The sequence below is a fragment of the Carlito syrichta genome, unplaced genomic scaffold (genome assembly GCF_000164805.1).
Source record: "Carlito syrichta isolate Samal-C Ts95f unplaced genomic scaffold, Tarsius_syrichta-2.0.1 Scaffold315835, whole genome shotgun sequence".
NCBI classification, from domain to species: domain Eukaryota; kingdom Metazoa; phylum Chordata; class Mammalia; order Primates; family Tarsiidae; genus Carlito; species Carlito syrichta.
This window is the reverse complement of record NW_007259931.1, coordinates 617,149-638,399: the sequence shown is the minus strand read 5'-3', so window position 1 is coordinate 638,399 and position 21,251 is coordinate 617,149. Positions and strand designations below refer to the sequence as shown.

Here is a 21,251-nt window from a genome sequence, read left to right as displayed (position 1 = left end):
CTTAATTAGCTGGCTGACTTTAAATGAGGGCTGTAAATGTTTATTGTGTGTGGTTGTGGGAGGAACTATTTCTTGAGAACAAAATAGAAAACATTTCCTGCCCTCATAGAGTTTATAGTCTGGTATATAAAAGCAACTGTGCTCAGAACAGCCCTATAAAATGTGTGTAGATATTAATAATTCCCATGTTTCAGCTGAGAAAAATGAGGTAAAAGAGTCGTTAAGTGATAACCATGCTCACACAACTAATAAGTGGGGGAACTGGGATTCAAACTTAAACAATCTGAGTCATGAGTTTATGCTTTTAACAATGGACAGTTTCTCCATTTCACTTCTACTTTTCTTTCTATGGTAAATATATATAGAATCAGTAAGCGTAGACAGGAAATTCAATCAGTACAATCAGACAGGAAGTACAATAAGTAAGTTCAATCAGGAAATATTGTTAATAATAACAGGTATTCAGGAAATATAATTTGAATGAAAGCTAATTCTTTTATCACAGTAAATGTTGGTGATTGATGTAGTCCACCGTTTTTTAAAAACTGCTTTATGTAGCAGGTTGTGGTGGTGTATGTCTGTAGTTTCAGCTACTCAGGAGACTTGAGTAGGAAGGATTGCTTGAGACCAGGAGTCCAAGGCCGCAGTGAGCCATGATGGTGCCACTGCACTCCAGTCTGGGTGACAGAGTGAGACCCTGACTCAAAAAAAGCTTCTTTGTGTATTTGAATGGACAGTTTCCTGTATTTGTTACTTGTTAGGCATATGCCATTAATTTATTCTGATAATATTTCAAAGGAAGTCATTAATTAAAAACCCAGGCTGTCATGATGATATGTATTAGAATCCATTTGTATGAGATAGGTAAGGAGGGGTGGTGGTCTTTCACTTTTTTTTTTTTTTTGAGTTGGAGTCTCACTCTGTTACCCAGACTGGAGTGCAGTGGCCGCTCCTGGCCACTGCAGCCTTGATGTGCTGGGCTCTGGTAATCCTTTCGACTCAGCCTTCCAAGTAGCTGGAACTACAGGCGCTTGCTACCACGCCCGGTTAATTTTTGATTTATTGTAGAGATGAGGTCTTGCCAAGTTGCCCAGGTGGGTCTTGAACCCCGTGGGCTCAGGCAGTCCACTCACCTCGGCCTCCCAAAGCACTGGGATTACAGGCTGAGTCACCTGAGCCTGGCTGCTCTTTTGCTATATGAGCTCTTTTTTGTTTTTATGTATTCATGTGATATTTTGAAGAATGAAGGTTATAGCTATGTTTTTTAGTAGTTAGAGATACATCTCACTTTACTATTAATGGGATTCATTGAATGTTTATCAAACTGCTTTGGAGAGCTTAGGAAAACATTTAATTTTAAATATGTACGGATTCAACAGACTGTTTTTAAAGTTAAATATTTAAGCCTTTTCAGTCATTTTCATTTAGTGAATTAAATTATTACTAGTAGCATTTTAATCAGGCAGGTAATTTTCTTTGGTTAATCAAGGCTGATTCTTTTCTTCAGATTGATGCCTGGGCTCAGCTGAACTCTATTCCTGGCCAGTTCACAGGAAGTACAGGAGTACAGGTTTTGACACAAGAACAGTTGGCCAATACTGGTGCCCAAGCCTGGATTAAAAAGGTACACAATATATGCACATATAAAAGTGTCAAAGCACAAAGTTAACTCTTTTTGGAAAATGTTTTATTAAGAATGCATGAAGAGGCCAGTGACTCTAACCAAAGTTCCTGAGTAAATTTGCTATGTGTATATGCTCCAGGATGGACACTGAAGATGGACCGGATTCATGAGACAATGGCAAATACATAAATATGGCTCAAGAGCCACTGATATATAAGGTTATTTTTTAAATTGCTGCTGATGGTTTTGGTGGGATGGTTTTATTTAACTTTGTTTTGAGCACTAATAGCATATGAGGTGCTGTTCAAAATATTCCACAGTTCCTGTTGGACTACTAACCTAATCATTTCAAAGCAGTGGTTCTCAAATTTTTCTTCATCATGGGATACTTTATTACAGGTTTATTTTTGGTGGATCATTGCCCCCAAGAGCCCTCTACCACCCAAATTTTCCATTCCTCTTCCTTTGTCCTTGCCCTTCATTAGTGCCTGTACCCTCCTGTAAGATCTCTCGGCCCCTGTTCCTCTCTCCTCTTGTGATCTCCATCCCCAGGTCCTTATGGTTGTTGGCTGATGGTTTCAGCAAGTGTTTGGGCGGCCCTAGTTGTTAGCTCTGCATGTGGTGATCTTGCCTCGGGATTGGACGGCTGAGGGAGGATGGCTGGAGTGGGATGACCAGTGGTGAAGAGGGTGGGATAGGGATGGAGATGGAGATTAATCTGTGGATCACCATTTAGGCCCTGGTGGCCTCTGGTGATCCACAGGCTCAATTTGAGAACCACTAATTTCATGACAAAACAGATATATAAGACCTAGAATCAAGGGAGAGGACGGACACCTCGTGCTACGAAGATGTAGGTGCAACTGGTTTCACATTCCTGCAATGAGACCTGTGAACTCCACCTACGGCTGCCTCAATCATTGGGGGAGTCTTAGGTGTTTAAGAAGCATTCTGAAGAAATGCACTCCGGTGAAGGAATGAAGCTTGGTTGGATGGGTGATGGGAAATTTGTTTCAGGAGTACTGGCAGCATAGCAGTGCTGAAACTGGGAGGCTTCGTGGTGTAATGGATTGGGAAGGTTTCTTTATCCTGTTGTACTCCTGACTCCTTGTGTGATCATGGGCAAGTAACTCTTTGGAATTTCAAAGTCTCCCAGGTGTCAAGTGGAGACAAATCCTTATTATTACTGGCTCAGAGAGTGGTAATCAGTAATGTGATGGTTACGTGTAGAGAGTTGCAATGAGTGCCAGTGAAATGAGCTGAGTTTCTGAAAAATGAGATACTGTTTGCTTCGGACATTTTAATCTCATAACACTTACTTCAGTTTGGATAGCTTTATCTCTTGTTGATCCTCTTATTAACAAATTAATATAGATATACATATACATATATACTCATTTTGCCTGCCTTTTTTTAGGAAATAGTTGCACTAATTATGTGTATGGCAAGTATGCAGACTCATTAAATTCCAATTTATGTAGTTTATTGGGGGTTGGTGTTGAGGGAAAAAGGTGATAATTTAGCAAAATATTTTAAGGTTTGGATGAATTTTAGACTAATATGTTACAGTTAAAGATACGAAAGTGATTTGTATAGTATTTGAAAAATGGCTTTCATCTCAGTGGAAGGAATTATAAATGTACATCTGTATCTTTACAGTTTTAATTCTCTAATACTATTTAATCTTGAAGCTGATATTTCAGAAAGTTAGACATGAAGCTTATGGGGATATAACTAGGCACATAATACATAATCATGTACATTGCTAGGTAGAAACTTCTGAATGTGCTTCCATTGCAAAATTTTGGTCTTCATCTGTTTAATGATATGCTGATCCATAATGCTTGTGTACTTCTAAATATTATAACATAAAATAACTTTTATAGAGTACATCTTTTACTGATTCAATTGGCTTTCCCCTAAAATAATCATGTTTTGGTATTTTCAGTCTTGTAGGCACCTTTAAAAATAATTTTGCTAAATTATGAGATAAAGATGTATTCATGAGACCAGATTTTAAATTATAGAATTACTGAAGAATATTTAATGCTACTACCAATTAAGGAAGGAACTTTTAAAAATGGATGGACCAGAACATGCAGAAGCCATTAGGCAGCTGAAAATTTGACATGTTATCATTGTCCACTATTACAAGTATTATTTAGTCATTGAATGTTATATTTGGAAAACTTATTAAGATTATCATTTTGGCTTTTCTAGCTTTATTATAGACCAACATCCTCTCTCTGTGTTAAAAATCACACAGAACACCAACATTATCCATGTTCTTTTTAGTTTGTTGCAGTATATTTTTAGATGAAAAAGAAAGTTTTATCAGTATTCTCATTCACCAGTAAAACATTTTAAATGGTTATTGATTTAAAAGAATCTTTATTTTCTGGAATGAAATGATTTGGACATGACCTTATAAGCACCATTTATTATTGTGGTCTCATTAAATGAATCAGCCTTTTTGTAAACTGCATATACACTGGGGTAAAGAAACAGATGAAGATATTAGAGAATGGAAACAAAATTGGAAACCTGGGGATTTATATTGTACTCTGCACAGTTGCCCTTTTTTTTAGGAGTGTTACCTGGAAAAGAGGGGCGGATGAACCTGGAAGTAAGTAAAAGTCATTCTAGGTGTGTAGCATCAAGGCAGTTGATACCAAGCATCAGCTAACTTTTCTCTGTATACATCTACACTGCATGGCCTGCACCAATTAAGGAACTGAACCAGGGGTATGTTTTTACCTCCACAGCTGCCTCCTTCCATCAGAGCACCTTGTTGAACTTAATGTCTAGTCACAGGTCATTGGCATGTTTTCTCCCCAGCATTTAATTATAAAGCTGGGAAACAAATAAGACGATAGACAGTTTAACTACTGTGTAAAAAATTCTTTTCACATTTAATATTAACTTATCAATGTAGGACATGTTAACGCATATATTTCCTGAGCTATCAAAGGTTTTGACTCCCTCTTTTGATAAGTTAATAACTTTTGCTATATATATGTATATATATTTGCTAGAGAATATAAACTCGAAATTTAACAAGGGAGAACTAAAGCATGATTTGGAGTTGTCTGTTGTATATTATTTTTTTAAATGGTCACAAAGACCAACAATTCAATACTGTTTATGTACATAAATGGCCTTTAATAGGCATTAAATATTTCTTGACCTATGAAAATAGACTGTTGACCATGCTAATGTGTATAGTTGTGCATCTTAGGACATTAAGTGGTTTGCTGCTTTGATGGAAATTATGGTTCAGTGGGTTGGATACAAGAGAGATGATTGTTCACAGAATAACCTGTGAACTTTCACCCCTCTGTATGGAAACTTGTTTCAGGGCCAAATCCTTGTAGCTGTCTTCTTGCCCCGGTCAGTGCCAGCCGTACTATTCACAACACTGCTGCTACCGAGGCCTAGGTATGTAAACATTTAAGGAGTTTTTTTAAAAAGTCTTTTAACATCAAGCTAGGTTCTTAAAGAATTCAAGTTCATTTTGGTATACTTGACAGGGTATTTATGTGATTGTCTTCTATATTTACTGTATAAATTTGTTTTCAAAGAGTTACCTTTTTGCTTCATAAGGATTTTCTAAGTAAAATATTTATATTTGCTTTATAGTAGAATGAGGAAGAAAACTTTGGATGACAACAATGTGCTTCTTCAGTGTCCAAACTATTTCTAAGTGATTTCTGGGCTTTATTCATAAACTAGGTACACCTGGGACAATTATTATTGATTGTTTTAACATTGCCTTCTTTTTATTTTGCAAGCTAAGAAGAGATACGAGTGAACCTAAATAGTGGACGAAAACAGGAGTGTTCTAATTTTTTTTTGGAGGGGGCGAGAGGGTTACTATTTAAAAACTGCCATTTATTTGTCTTATTTGACTTTCAAAAATACTGTTAATTTGAAAATCAGAACATACATACTAAAAGTATAGAATAATTAACATTTAATTGCTGTAACTATAACAGATCTAGAAGTAAAATAAGATTCCTCTTTTTAGAAAGTAACCAGTGAGTCTGCAGTCAAGTTCTAACTGTAAAATGGGGACATTTTACTTTTCTTTTTTTTGGATAGGATCAATTCTTAAGAGCAGCCCCAGTAACTGGAGGAATGGGAGCAGTTTTGATGAGAAAAATGGGTTGGAGAGAAGGAGAAGGATTAGGAAAAAACAAAGAAGGAAATAAAGAACCCATCCTAGTTGACTTTAAGACAGACCGAAAAGGTAACAAGTTCTTTTTTGGAATGTTTATTATGCCTCCTTTGCCATTTCAGGTTTCATTATCTTTTTAATTCTTTATGAGAAAATACTTAAAACCATTTTCACATACGACATCTTATGGATGGGGAGATACTAGTTTGAGCTTTAAAAAAGCAGCTTCTGTTATGTTAGTTGCTAAATATGATGGAAATGTGCTTATCTAATTATAAGATTATAAATTTAACTGGAGTTCATGTTTGGGAAATGGAATTTTCGTTTTGTTTTCTCTTGACAGGGACCATGCTTGTCTTTGTTTTTAGAATTCAATTTATTTTTTGTCAGATATTTTACACATTTTTATTATTTCCTGTCAGTGTTTTATCTTCACTTCATAAACCCTCTTTTGCTTGTTCCTTATTTCAATTTCAGTTGAGTGGGGTTAGGGTTGGAGTTGGAGAATAATGGACTAACAATAATGTTATTTTTTCCTATTGCCTTCTATTCAGGCACCTTGGAACTTTTAGCATTGACTGTATTTTCCTACTGTCATCAGATGGGGGTTGGTCTGTATAGTTGTTAAGTACTTAAATATACTCTCATACTTAGTTCCCACAGATAACCAGTTGGAACTATCTTTTAAATAATTTCTTCCCTTGGGAAGTGGAATAATGAAGGTCTGCCAGCTCAATATGATTTCATTGACTTGTTTTAAGCCTAATTTTTCAAAACTGGAAAAAATTTTTTTCGCCCAGGCTGGAGTGCAGTGGCGATCCTTCCACCTCAGCCTCCCGTGTAGCCAGAACTAAAGGCGTGCACTATCACACCAGGCTATTTTTAATTTTATTGTGGAGACAAGGTCTCGCCAAGTTGCCCAGGCTGGTAAACCCACGGGCTCAGGCAATCCACTCGCCTTGGCCTCCCAAAGTGCTGGGATTACAGGATGAGCCACCAAGCCCGACCCAAAAAACTGGAAAATTTAAAACTGGGATTTAATTTCCCATTTTTGTAGTTAAAACAGTAAGCTGAAGTTAAAGTCAACAGTTACATTAAGCTGGGAGTGGTGGTTCATGCCTGTAATCTTAACACTTTGGGAGGCTGAGGCAAGATGTTTGGCTGAGCCCAGCAAGTCTAGGCTGTGGTGGCTGTGAGCATGCCACTGCACTCCAGCCTGGGTGACTGATCAGGAAGCACTCTCCTTGGAACTATGCAGCAAGGCCTGAGTGTAAGTTCTCAGACGACAACACATTTTCTGGGACAGATTTGGAAAAGCTTACGCTAGCATGGAATTAATTAGCACAGGAGTGGTTGAAAACTTTTCTCTCTAATAAACACATATTGGGCACCCTAAATTTGGAAATCCAAAATGCTCCAAAATCCCTAACTTTTTAAGCACTGACATGATGTGCAGAGGAAATCTGATTGGAGCATTTTGGATTTCAGAATTTCAGATTTGGGATGCTCAACTGGTAAGCATAAGGTAAATAGAAAATCTGAAAAAATTTGAAATACTTCTGGTCCCAAGCTTTTTGATAAGGACACTCAACCTGTATATGGAAGGAAAGCATTGTTTGGGGTTAATAATATAGCTAATCTCTTTTGTAGTAAGTCTATGGAGAGGAAGGTTATGTAGAGAGGCTATGTTTACATCTCGTATTTGTTAAGTCTGAAAGTGCTGAGAAAAATTAATCCATTTATCCTTGAAGACAACTGCCTTTTTGATCTTTTAGGTGCCTTAAAATCCTAACCTTTTTTGGTACATACTCTTAACTGAATATTATTTTTAAATAGTTAATCTGTAGAAATCATGTATAATAAATAGCTACTACTTTCTGAGCTTATTAAAGAAATAGACCTGAAGATGTTGATAATTATAATTAGCTGGTATGTAATTTGTACATGAATTTTTTGTGTATGCATTTATATAAAAAATTCTTGTGTTTTGTATACCTTTGCTGTTTATACAATTTCTAATACTAAGGTATATGAATATAAAGTATATATTTACATACTGGAACACAGCAAAAGTTAAGATTGATACAGAAATCTAGTAGGAATCCATTTTTTTTTTGGATGGATTGAGGTTCAGGCTACTACAGAGGGAGTCTTTGTTTTTGTATATTACAATTCAGAATGATGCTTTGAAATTTATTAGTAAATAATGACCTTTTTTTTCTCTTACAGGTCTTGTTGCAGTAGGAGAAAGAGCACAAAAGAGGTCTGGGAACTTTTCTGCTGCAATGAAAGATCTGTCAGGTGAGAGGACATTTTTGAATTTCCTCTTGCTCTCCTCTCACCGTGAATTTATAATTTATTGGAAAAATTGGTGGAAGGAATTTCACACGGCTTATTTATTTTTTTTCCTGCAGGCAAACATCCTGTGTCTGCCTTGATGGAAATCTGTAATAAGAGAAGGTGGCAACCACCTGAATTTCTCTTGGTCCATGATAGTGGCCCTGATCATCGGAAACATTTTCTCTTTAGGGTAAATATGAGTTTTTGCATTAATTGTTATGTATTTATTAACTTGACTTAATGTTAGAGGGTGAGGGATAAACATCACAGGATTAAGATTTGATTTGTGGGTGGGGGTGTGTATGTGTGGTTAAGTGGTGGGGCTTTAAATATTGCAGGGTGTTTTAATATGACTTGATCTCATTTTTTAAAAATTGAAAAAACATGGGCAAAATATAGTGAATAATTTCATATTGTCTAGACGGACATGGGGAATTAATTCATTACTCTTATCAGGCTTTATTGTTTTTAATTTGGAGACTTGCACTTAATTTGCAGTCCCTTTCCCCAAATGATTTGCTTCTTCTGGGTTGCGATTTATTTGACTTACATAGTATGGGTATCATATTTTTATAAGTTATTTTTCTAGCATTTAGTGAAAAATACAAAGCTAATAGATATTAAAGTTTGATGCTGTTCTTATTGTATGTTTTTCTTGAATAGGTATTGAGAAATGGAAGCCCTTACCAGCCCAATTGTATGTTTTTCTTGAATAGGTATTGATAAATGGAAGCGCTTACCAGCCCAGCTTTGCCAGCCCTAATAAGAAGCATGCTAAAGCCACAGCAGCTACTGTGGTTCTTCAAGCAATGGGCCTTGTACCAAAGGACCTCATGGCTAATGCCACTTGCTTCAGGAGTGCCTCACGTAGATAGATTGAGGTTTTATAATAATCATTTCAGATAATTTTACTCTGCATCACAATGTATTTCCTCTTTAATGTTGTAAATATTTGGCAATTTAAGACATTGTGTAAAAAGCAATCTGTACAAACATCTCCAGGCTTTGATTTTTGTACCATGGAAATTGTATTTAACCATACAGGGTTTTGGTATGTTTATATTGTTTACCTTAGTGATGTATTTGTTTAAGTGGCTAACATCCAAACGATTGTTTGAAGGCATCAGTAATCTTCAGTGTGGAATGTTAAATAACGCTTTTATACTGTATTTTGTACTATGATGTAACTCCCCTTCCTTATGGCTAGGCTGCTGTAACACTTGCCTGTAATCAGTGAAGGGCTGTGCACCTTGTACTATTTCACAATGGGTTCTGCTGGACAGATAACTGGGCCAGTGTTATTGAGGTAAATTAAGCAAGATCTGTTCCACAGGGCTAATGCCACCATCTCCCCTAAAATTTTGTAGAGGTTATAAAAGAAAGTGGTATGTTGTGTGATGATCAGCACTAAGTTCTGCAATCCTGTTAAAGCCACTTGGGTCATAAGAAGGGAGTCCAAATGAAGTCTGACTAGAATTATACTGCAGAGGCCAAGTACATTTAGTATGGCATTGAGTTGTGATATAGATTACTTTGATGTGCATTTTGAATTTCAGCTACACCTAGATAGACGTAAAATGATAATTAAAATGCTGTAACCAACTTATCTAATAAAATTGGCAACCAGCCACTATTTTGTTGACTATGAGAAAGTTGAAGTTTATGTTAATTTTTAGGGTCTGATAGAATATTTCATGTGTACTACAGTGGTATTCATATGCTATGTCTTTAAACTTTATTTTCAAAAGCTTAAGGCCCAAATACAAACTTCTCTGGAATAAATGTGGTGTTTTATTTTTTGGATTATAAAGTGAACACATGCTAAAATACTGTTATATCTTTACCCAATTCTTTTGATTTCTAAGTACTTTTATTTAAAAAAATTACACACATACACACACACATACTCCCCTCACACACGCATCTACAGTCACATTAAAAACTACTTTGCCACGACAGCTGAGCATATGCTTCACAACCCTTAACACTATTCTATGTGCAATACAAAATATCCTTTTATCTGAACTAACATGCACTAAAAATTTTTTTAGTATACTTGAGAATAAAGGAATTCTAAATCAGTAGGAAAGATGCTGAGTTCTGTAGAAGCATCAACAAATCAACTCACTAGATAATTACCTACATTTACACATTCTATTGTTATAAAACAGCCTACGAATTAGTCTTAGGTATATGTTAACATTTTTGCCCTGATGCCATTAATCACAGTGCTACAGCTTTGGTCTTAATTTCCCATTTGCAAGGAAACACATTAATTCAGTTTTCTGTTCAGCTTACAATAAGCTTGTAGGGATATATATAGGTTTCTCATTTGAGTTGAGGTTTTTTAAAAGTTTATCTTCACATCTGAAAATAGTAAAAGAAAATGTTGACTTAAAACCTTAATGCTACTGCTCAGTGCATGCAATAAAAGTTAATATAAAAACTTAATGTTTATAAACATTTTAGCATTTTAAAGTATATTCCTTTAACTTCAATCAAGAATCTTGAATTTCCTTGCTAGGAGGCTTTTTCCTCAAAGATTCCTTTTAAGCTTACTTTGGTGTTCAGGATCTCCAATTATAAATGTAGTCTCTCATTTCCACATTCCGTAAAGATGATTTCCCCAGTAACGGTAATTGACTAAGCTGATTCAAAGTCTTAGGGTGCAAACCACAGTTAGCAAGCTCCTTATGAACAACCTCCTGTGGAAATTTGTATACAAGTCAGTAAAAAGCACATTAGTCTTTGAACACTTAAGTTTTTAATAATTACCATGTAAACTTCGACAGATGGCTCTAATGTAATTCATCCTATCGACAGAAGTAGCAGCTGAACTCTTAGTTGATCAGAGGCTGGGCTCAGCCTGTAATCCCAGCACTTTGGGACGCCGAGGCAAGTGGATTGCCTGAGCCCAAGGGTTCAAGACCAGCCCAGGCAACTTGGCAAGACCTTGTCTCTACAATTGAAAAAAAAAGTTGGTTGGGCGTGGTAGTGCGTGCCTGTAGTTTCAGCTACTTGGAAGGCTGAGGCGGAAGGATCGTCAAACCCCACAGGTCAACGATGGGGTGGCTGTGAGCATGCTACTGCACTCCAGCCTGGGCAACAAAGTGATATTCCAACTCAAAAAACAAAATGAAACAGCTGATCAGAAAATTGAGTGATATAAAGGTGTTGACTCCTTTCACCAACAATATTCAGGTCTAAGAATCTCCATTGATCTAAGAATTCTTGCAGTGACAAAAATCCCACAATATTAATGTTGGTTATTTTTTAGTCTAGCAAACAAGTATAAGGCAGTTTTTAAAGGTTTTAAAAACAGCCGGGCTTGGTGGCTCAGCCTGTAATCCCGCACTTTGGGAGGCTGAGGTGAGTGGATTGCCTGAGTTCACGGGTTCGAGACCCACCTGGCAACTTGGCGAGACCTCATCTCTATAATAAATCAAAAAATTAGCTGGGTGTGGTAGAACGTGCCTGTAGTTCCAGCTACTTGGAAGGCTGAGGCTACGGTGCCTGGGAGCGTGCCACTGCACTCTAATCTGGGCGACACAGACTCCCAGCTCAAAAAAAATAAATAAATAAAAAAGTAAAAAAATAAATCAGTTAACAGTTTTATGATTTGAAACACAAAAGTGACTCAAATGAGTGACTTTTTCCAGCTTGTTTGAGGAAACTAGCTACAACTCAAACTGTTTACAGATGTCTACTTACCTTATCAAGTACTTTGTCTGTTGGCAGGCAGATATTAAAGACAGCAGTTGGCTCATGTGGATATAGTACGGCAGAGAAAGACCCACTCTGTGAAGATTTGAGTAGCATGGTCACAGAATGTAGAGAATGAGGCATGATAGGACCTGTAATCTCCAAACTAAATTGATCTTTGTATCCAGAAAGGGCTTGTGTCTTCACATTTACACTTCGTGCCTTTATAAAAATATAAAGAAAAGGAAAATGATACTCATCACTCAAGCTTTTGTCTCCTAGCTAAAAATAGGTTTAATACATTTCCATTGGAGTTTCCTCTATAATTGTTACAAACAGCTGGGTATGGCAGCTCACATCTATAATCCCAGCACTTTGGGAGGCTGAGGTAAGAGGACTGCCTGAGCCCATGAGTTCAAGAACAACCTGGGCAATTTAGCAAGAACTCATATCTACAATAAATCAAGAAAAATTAGCCAGGTGTAATGGCACATGCCTGTACTTGGAGGAAGGCTAAGGTGGAAGGATCACCTGAGTCCAGCACCTGTCTCCAGCCTGGGTGGGAGACTGACTCAAAAAAAAAAAAAAAAAAGTTACAAACGGAAGTATTTCCTAAGATACCAAAATAATGTTAAGTCAGTAAAATGTTTAGTAAATCCTCAATCTCCAGCATTCTTTCTTCCATATGATGAGATTTTCAGGTGAAGTATATTGTAGTGAATACAAGTTTTTCATACAGTATCTAATTTGGTAATACACTGGCAATGCAGAATATTAGAAAAACAAAAATTTTAAAAATTCACTTGCTATTAACATTTACTATATGTTTTGTATTTACACGTATACTTTTTTAAAAATCATTCTTTTCACTAACGCATTATCCAGTTTTGAGATGTTATAATTTCACGTAACATTCTTGGCTATGTCCTTTTACCAGTGAAGGAAGAAAACAAAATGAGATAAAGTGACCGTTCCGTAAATGGTAAAAAAGGAACACCAAAATGCTTTTATTGCTAATTACACATTATTAAAAAAGAAAAAAGGTCGGGCTCAGTGTCTCAGCCTGTAATCCCAGTACTTTGGGAGACTGCGGACTCGAGACCAGCCCGGGCAACGTGGCAAGACCTCATCTCTACAATAAAATTAAAAATAGCTGGGCATGGTAGCACATCTCTGTAGTTCCAGCAACTCAGAAGGCTGAGGCAGAGGGATTATCTGAGACCAGGAGGTGGTGGCTACAGTGTCAGGACAGCACTACTGCATTCCAGCTTGGGTGACAAAACTAGACCTTGTCTCTAATAAAAATAACAAAATTCCTCATCAACAAGGGTACCTGCATAATGAACATTTGTGTACTTAACCCTGAATTGTACCCCACATCTTTAAAATGAATTTTTTAAAAAAGGAAAAAAAATTAAAAGCAAAAAAATAAAAAATGTATGCTATCAAAGATAAGTAAAAATAAATAAATAAATACAAAAGTAAAGTACTTCTTAAAGCCAGGTTGTGGGGATAGGTGAAATGCAGAATTTCTTTTTATTACCTTAAGCATTTGCATTGTGGCACCTCGGAAAGCTACAGGAGATAGGAGGGTTGGTGGAAGTCCTGCCTGTGGACCTGAGGTAGCAACTAAACTCTTACAGTTGATCAAAAAATTGAGCAATGTAAAGGTGTTGATTCCCTTTACCAACACAACAGACTCAGGTCTGTGATCCATTTGCACTTCATGTTTCTCTTTACGCCTGAAGACGACCATTAAGGAAATTGCAAAAGCAGATCCACATTAATGGGGAAAGCAGTTTGGTTCTGAGTCACCTGGGACCCTTTTTCTCCATAATAAAATGGAAATTCTCTTGCTGCTTTTATTCACTGTGATCATGAGGCACAGGTTTCAATCAAAAAGTTAACCATCTGAATTTGCTAGACATTGACAACTAAAAAACTAATTTCTCCTCTAGTCAAAAATACTCCTGTTTTCCCATGAACTTAACCAAAACGTAATGTTTTCATTAAAAAGGTAGTATAATAGTTCACAGTTTATTGCTATTTAGGAGCTTGTTATTTAATGTTATAAGGGAAAATTAGTTTTAACATTATCTGAGGTTATTTTAAGATTGCAAAATTGGGTTGGGTGCAGTACCTCATGCCTGTAATCCCAGTACTTTGGGAGGCAAAGGCAGGAGGAATGTTGGAGACCAAGAGTTCAAAACCAGCTTGACCAAAAAACCAGCTAGACCAAAAAAAAAAAAAAAAGAAAGAAAAGAAAAAAGGATTAGTTGGGCATGGTGGCTGACCTATTTGGGGGCCTGAGGCAAGAGAATCTGTTGAGCCCAGGAGAAGGTTTCAGTGAACTATGATCGCGACACAGCACTCCAGGTTGGGTGACAAGAGTGAGACCCTGCCTCATAAATAAAACAAAACAGAGTCAATGTTAAATTGTTCACTAACATAAACTCAATTAAAATTAATTCTAGTTAACATTCAACTGAAAGGATACAGCTTGATTGAGAGTACGTCTGGCTTTTTAATTTTATCTTGCACACCCATCTCTTCTAGCCAGGAAAAACTTTCCTCTTCATCTTCATCACTGATTGCTTGTTCCCTAGGAAATGTTACAGTTAGGGTTCCTATTTCACAAAGCTGGACAATGTAAAAGGTTATTTTAATCACATACTCCCCATATCCCAAGTTTGTTCCAGATGCTCTCTCCTTATGGCCATTTTCTTTTATTAAAGGCAGAGAAAATTCAATACCTACATGAGAAAAATAAAATGTAGCTGAGTTTTCTTTAAAAGTATTTAACAGGTATGCCATACTTTTTAGTATACTAAGTCTGAAATGTGAGTACAAATGACCTATTAAGGCAGTGGTTTTCAAGCATTCTTGACAGTAGCCCACAATACAAAACCTATGAACATGCACACAACATATCTCCCTGAAACAAAAGGTTCAGAAAACAATATATATTCTCACTACATGTGATACTCTTTCACAAATTATACTGTATTCTAGTTCACTTTTTGAACAAGTGCTGACTGGGCTCACTAAATAGACTTTATGATCCACTAATGGATTGACCCAGTTTGAAAATCATGTTATTAAGGTGATAGGTCATTTCTACTATAAAAGAATTTCGAGAAGAGCATATTCGGATAGTGATTTTCCAGTCCAGTATGTTTTATTTTAGAGATCAGAGAAAGAAACATCAATTTAAAGCTATGTGTAAGGAGCAGCTTAAAAAACTGCAGGAAAAAACCCCGAAATAAATGTTTCTTAAAATAATATTGGTAACCCAGCACTTTGGGAGGCTGAGGTGAGAGGACTGCCTGTGCCCATGGGTTCGAGACCAGCCTGGGCAACTTGGCGAGACCTCAGCTCTCCAATAAATCAAAAAATTAGCCAGGTGTGGTGGTACACGCTTGTAGTTCCAGCTTCTTGGAAGGCTGAGGTGGAAGCATCCCCTGAGCTCAGCAGGTTGAGGCTGCGGTTGGCCATAAGAGTGCCACTGGCCTCCAGCCTGGGCAACAGAGTGAGACTCCAACTCAAAAAAAAAAAAAAAAAGTAATCAACTGGTAAAAGATATCTCAAATTTTAGCTTTTATTATTAATTTCCTTTTATTATTTTTTTTTCTAGATGATTTTCTAGGAATTTCCCCAGGTTTTTAAAAACTTTTTATTTTAATGCTATTTATTATATATATATATTTAAAGATGTGGTGTATAAGTGAGGATTAGGTATACAAGTGGACATAATATAGGTAAAGTTTGGGCCTCCATTTGGTTCCCACACTTTGCCTGGTTTAAGATTAGGTACCCTTATTGAGTTGTGCTCCCCCTGCTCCAAATTTTAGCTTTTAAGGCAAGTGTTTACTATATAATACAGTATCCTCACTTTAAAACAAAACTTTTACCTTCATTTTTCATAGCTTCTCTTAAACCTCGAGTTGTAGGAGATATAAGAGCTGTGATTACATCATTTCCTGCTAATCCTGCTGCCCGGAACAGGACAGTAAACTGGTAGGTGCAAACGTAGAAATAGGGGCAAAGTTTTGTCTTAAGCAAATTATATAGAGAAGTAAAGCTCAAAGACCTACAAAGTAAGAAAAATTTATTTAGGTATTAGTAAATGTTTAACTCAATGTTTAATTCTATATAATTCATTTGATACCTGGTTTAAAACACAACACAAATATTTCAGATATTGGTTTAGTTTTTGTGGTTACATACAACTTGGCTTTTATTAAAGACTTGATTATTTCTCAGTACTTTAACAAACACTGTAATCATTTTCTTTAAATAAAACTTAATTTATAATTAGTTGCTAACATTCTCTGAGCAGCTTTTAGTGATGAAAAAGAAAGCCACTGATAAGAAGTCACATTAAAGAATCAGAGACAAGCACAGTGGCTCATGCCTGTAATTCTAGCACTTCGGGAGGCAGAGGTGAGAGGACTGCCTGAACCCAGGGGTTGCAGACCAGCCTCAGCAACTTGGTGAGACTTCGTCTCTACAATAAATCAAAAAGTTAGCCAGGTGTGGGTTCCAGCTACCTGGAAGGCCGAGGTGGAAGGATCACCAGAGCCCAGCAAGTTGAAGCTATGGTGGCTATGAGCATGCCACTACACCTCAGCCTGGGTGACAGACACAAAAAGAGTAAAAAAAAACAAAAGAAAAAAAAGAATTAGCTCTTTAAATATAATTAGGAATTATATTTGTCAAACATTTATATATATTCCACAATTGGGTAAAGAATGTACAAGAGCTAAAAAAGTAAACAGTTTACATGTTGGTTATTGACAGCTTCAGATGAAATTCACAAGGACATAGATGTCCTTTTACCATTTTATATATCCACATCACAAATACGGTAGGGAGAGAATACTGCTAAAATGAAAATTCACTATTGGATTACACAAGATATTTTTTTTTTACTAATCTTACCAGTCACTAATTAAAATGTGTTGCAATGTTTCATCATTTGACCAAGGGCTTGTCTTTCCAGCCATTTTTCTATCAGCTCCAATACGAGGGAACAGTGGTAGCCAAGACAAGGCAGGGTGGAGCCAATAGACAAGGCTTTGCTGGAAGGCACAACGAAGCTCAGTGGAGAGTTTGGGATCCTAAAGACCAGAGGCAATAGTAGGCCGTTTTTGTCTTATGAGAAATATAGAATTTCATTAAAGAGACACTGAATATACCAAACACTTAGTCTAAGACTCCCTATTGCTGTCTATAAAAACAATTCATAACTGATATAGGGGCTAAGATGTAGTTTACCCTTTTTGGGGAAAATCTTTCTGACCAGAAATTACAGTCTGTTAAACCATATAATCAGAAGGAACACTTAAACATAGGTGGGAACTTTCTCCTGTCGCTACCATTCTTAAGAACAATAACTATCATTTTTATGAGGAGCAGGGGTGTACATATAAGTAACACTATGTTCAACCCTCCCTGAAAAATGTTGTTTTAAAAGTAGCCAGTAAACACTGATAATGCAAATTACAAATTACAAATTACCCTGAGCTATTTATTAAAAAGATGTATGTACCAAGGCCTCTTTCAGGTAGTTCTTTTTAACCTAGTTTGAGTTTATGTGATGCTTCAAAGTAATGTAATTGTTTCTCTAAAAGCACTACACTCCTTAACTCCATAAAATTTACAAGTAACAAGAATTAGTGCATATAAAACAAAAAGGAAAGTGGAGCAACCCCCTCAGGTCCCTTCTCACTGTGGGAGCTTTTCTGTCTTCTCAATAAATCCTGCTTTTACCAAAAAAAGGAAAGTGTGTAAGAAATGAGAAAGGTTGGGCATGGTGGCTCACAACTATAATCCCAGGACTTTGGGAGGCTGAGGTGAGAGGAATGCCTAGTCCATGGGTTCGAGACCAGCCTGGGCAACTTGGTGAGACTTCATCTCTACAATAAATCAGAAAATTAGCTGGGAGTAGTGGCGCATGCCTGGGGTTCCAGCTACTTGGAAGAATGAGGTGGAAGGATCACCTGAGCCTAGTAGGTCAAGGCTGTGGTGGCCATGAGCATGCCACTGCACTCCAGCGTGGGCAACAGAGTGAGACTCCAACTCAAAACAAAAAAGAAAAAAACAAAAAAAAGAGAAAAATCAGTAAAATTCATCAGCTCTTACAGTTATATTCAACTGCTTTTCTTTTCCTTGTATTTTCATTCTTAAAAAGTCTTAGGAAGGCTGGACACGGTGGCTCATGCCTATAATCTCAGCACTTTGAGAGACTGAGGCGAGAGGACGGCCTGAGTTCAGGGGTTCAAGACCAGCCTGGGCAACTTGGTGAGACTTCATCTCTATAATAAATAAAAAAATTAGCCAGGCATGGTGGCACATGCCTATAATTCCAGCTACTTGGAAGGCTGAGGCAGAAGGATTGCCTAAATTCATCAGGTCGAGGCTGTGGTGTCTGTGAGTGTGTCACTATACTCCAGTTTGGATGACAGAATGAAACTTCAACTCAAAAAAAAAAGTCTTAGGAAAGCATGGTTTAGTTCAAACAATTACTGCCTTCAATATTGATTAGTTATCAGGACAGGTGTCTAAATTTAATAGGTAGTTTACTCAACCGGATTAAAAAAAATATGAAAGCACCATTTGGAAAACCAAAATTTCCTATCTTTGTATCTTTAAATGACTGAAGAAAAACTAGAAGACAGTATCTCTGATATTTTGTAAAAAAGGACATTTTATACTTAATTTGTTACTTTAACACACAACTATTTTATTTCAGAATTACCTGTATGCTTTCAGGCAAAGTAACTTCTGTTGCCCTACAGTGCTGGACAAGACCTTGAGCCTCTTCTTGTGCTTTCAAATGATCTGCCCAGGTGAAGGGTTGAGAAGAGGTGAAAAGGAGTCGAGTTTTAATACTCCAGTCCACAGGTAACTTGGTACTTTCTGAGAATGGAATATCAGATTCGGAGAATGATATGTGTGGAGTCTTTCAGAAAACAAAAAACACAGAAATTAGTAAAGTATCAAGAAAAAAAACCTTCAAACTAAAGATTTTATCAGTAACATATTCATGAACACTGAAAAGTCCAAATTATATAAGTTGTTTATGTTACTAATAACATTAAAAATATACTACACTGGACTCAGGTCCCCTCCCACTGTGGGAGCTTTTTTGTCCTCTCAATAAATCATGCTTTCTCAAAAAAATAAATAAACAAAACGAAATTACACCAAACTTTTAACAGTGGTTACCTCTAGAAGTGGGAATTTTTTGTTTGGATATGGTGGTGGCAGAGGTGCAGACTTCACTTTCTTAGTTTACACAGATCTTTATAGTACTATAAATGTTGCTATCAAAGTAGAAATACTCTAAGCATTTAAAAAAGCACCTTTTAAGCCTCTGAAACTCTGGGCTAAGCTGCTCCTCCAGCAGGTTATTTAGGAGGGGCCCCTAAAGGCCATATTTAAGAAACACTTGACCTTAAATATTTCTCCTCAGCTTGTTTGCTGTCCTTTCAGATCAATCAATAGTCTCCACATTACTAGGATTTTTTTTAGGCAACATGACGACAAAATTTTAGAGAAGGGGAAAGCATCTCTAATAGACCATATGAAGTCCATTTATTTATAAAGGAGATTGGGTCTTAAACTCTTCTAGCCTGTTCCCATTAGGACAAACTATGTATTTATCAAACTATGTAGCACCACAGAAGTACTCTGGGAATGGAAATGAGAGTGTGTGTTGGGGGAAGGGAGCAATGAGGTTCAATACTACACCACAGTCTGTGGTGGTAATCTGGGGATTTGGTTTGAAGGGCCGAGTTCAAAAAATAGCTGGGCCTGGAGAAGTCACTTACTCATAGAAGAGTGTTTAAAACTGTTGGGGTAGAAGGCAAAACCCATTTCTACTAGGTCTATTTTAGTGTGGGCTGCCATTATAGACATCATTATGGTAGCATACCAAGTCCTTCACCTTGGCTGATGCCATTTTTTCATCTTTGGTAGAGATGATCACTCTCAAGCTTCTCGGTAAAAAAATACTTTTCAAGTATAAATTTATAAAATATAGGTTCAAGTCCTAGCTAAGAGAAAAATGTATAGAAATACACATCTTAATGATATTTTACAAGTATTACCTGGGGTAATTCAATAACACTTGTTCTTTCAGGAAACTTCTCTTCCCACAGCAAGTCATTTTCTTGATTCGTATCTAAAATCTGGGGTTAAAAATATTGTCCTTTTGAAACATAAATGATGCTAAAGTCTAATTTAAATATGTACGGAGCCCCACCTGGCATACACATTTCTCAATAAATGCAAGTGCACCCACATTCTTTCGCAGCCAAATCAATCCATCCGAGTTGCACTTCAGTTCTGTCTCTGAATTTTAATACTAAGATTAAGAGGAGGAAAAAGGACCGGTGTTTCAACCCAAACATCCAAAAGGCTTTGGAGTAAAACAAATGCTAGTAAATTCTGACCCCACGAATCTTCAACATTCCTCTATCCCCAGAATAACTGTGAGTGCGTGAGAAGTGACCCTGAATCACGGTGGGAAAGCAGGGTCTTGCGATGTGCCCCATCAACCAGCTGCCTTCCAGCAGGGGTTGTCCCTAAGGATTTTTCGAGCTATCGTCCAGCTTGGCTCCGAGCTGAAATCCGGCGGGGGCGGCGCGCCCGGCGCCCTTCACTCTCCTCAGGAGGCACCGCCGCCCCGGGTCTCACCCCGCAGGGGGAGGCGGCGGGGCGCACCTCCCACAACCCGACCGTTCGAGCGCCGCCGCACCTACTGCGGGGCACCCTTAGGCCGCCGGCGGCCGAAACTCTTCGCGCCCGTTTCCTCGCCTCGAACCGAGGGCTTCCATCCCTGAGCACAGCAGGGTCAACCCGAAAGACAAGAGCCCTCGGCTTCCCGGTGACACTCACCGGGCCCGGCGCCTCCTGCCGGCCGCGGGAAGGCCCGTCGGGAAGCTCCGCGGCGACCTGCGGCCGGTTGTCCAGGCGAGCGAAAGGGTTCCTCCCGGCCGCGGCTGGGCCGCCACCGCCTCTGCCCGCTGCGGCCGGGAAGGGGCGAAGGGGCAGCCCGGCCGCCAGGGCGGCTTGGCGAGGCGTCGGCTCGAGCAGCTCAAAAGGCGGGGGGACGGCGGCCTCACGGCTCCGGGCCCTTTTCCGTCGGAGCCGCAGTATCTCGGGCGGCTTTTTGAAGCCGGGAGAGTAGCCCGGCACCGAAAAGGCCATGGCTCGCAGCGGCTGAGGGGGCCAGCGGCCCCGCAAGCACTTCCCGCGCGCGCCGGCCCCGCCCCCGACGTGGCGCCGCGCCGAGCTTCGTCGGAGGGCCGCCCTAAGGGCCCGCCCCCGACGTGGCTCCGCCTCGGCGTGGCGCCGGGAGGAGCATGCGTGGTAGCCAACCCGCGAAGCTCCGCCCACGGC

At 38.3% G+C, this 21,251-nt stretch overlaps 2 protein-coding genes across 5 annotated transcripts in view; one reads left to right on the top strand and one right to left on the bottom strand.

Moving 5' to 3' along the window:
• SON (SON DNA binding protein) overlaps nucleotides 1–9,923 on the top strand; it is a 33,615-nt gene extending 23,692 nt beyond the window's left edge. For 2 of the 4 annotated variants that reach the window (XM_021706657.1, XM_008073416.2), the window contains 5 exons: nucleotides 1,508–1,624; nucleotides 5,726–5,873; nucleotides 8,031–8,102; nucleotides 8,216–8,331; nucleotides 8,805–9,923. In XM_021706657.1, coding sequence (XP_021562332.1) covers nucleotides 1,508–1,624; nucleotides 5,726–5,873; nucleotides 8,031–8,102; nucleotides 8,216–8,331; nucleotides 8,805–8,864 — 513 coding nt within the window. In that variant the 3' untranslated portion in view covers nucleotides 8,865–9,923. Of the gene's footprint in view, nucleotides 1–1,507; nucleotides 1,625–4,982; nucleotides 5,063–5,725; nucleotides 5,874–8,030; nucleotides 8,103–8,215; nucleotides 8,332–8,804 lie in introns of all 4 variants that reach the window. The other 2 variants (XR_002481290.1, XM_008073415.2) reach the window with 2 other exon arrangements.
• On the bottom strand, nucleotides 9,915–21,118 carry DONSON (downstream neighbor of SON). Its single transcript, XM_008073419.2, has 10 exons — nucleotides 20,748–21,118; nucleotides 19,958–20,038; nucleotides 18,604–18,807; nucleotides 16,785–16,963; nucleotides 15,755–15,933; nucleotides 14,518–14,596; nucleotides 14,341–14,445; nucleotides 13,387–13,585; nucleotides 11,853–12,065; nucleotides 9,915–10,846 (listed from the first exon to the last, which is right to left on the bottom strand). The coding sequence occupies exons 1-10, from the start codon at nucleotides 21,057–21,059 to the stop codon at nucleotides 10,709–10,711; spliced, it is 1,689 nt and encodes a 562-aa protein (XP_008071610.1). The 5' UTR covers nucleotides 21,060–21,118; the 3' UTR covers nucleotides 9,915–10,708.
• Between the last annotated feature and the right edge of the window lie 133 nt (nucleotides 21,119–21,251).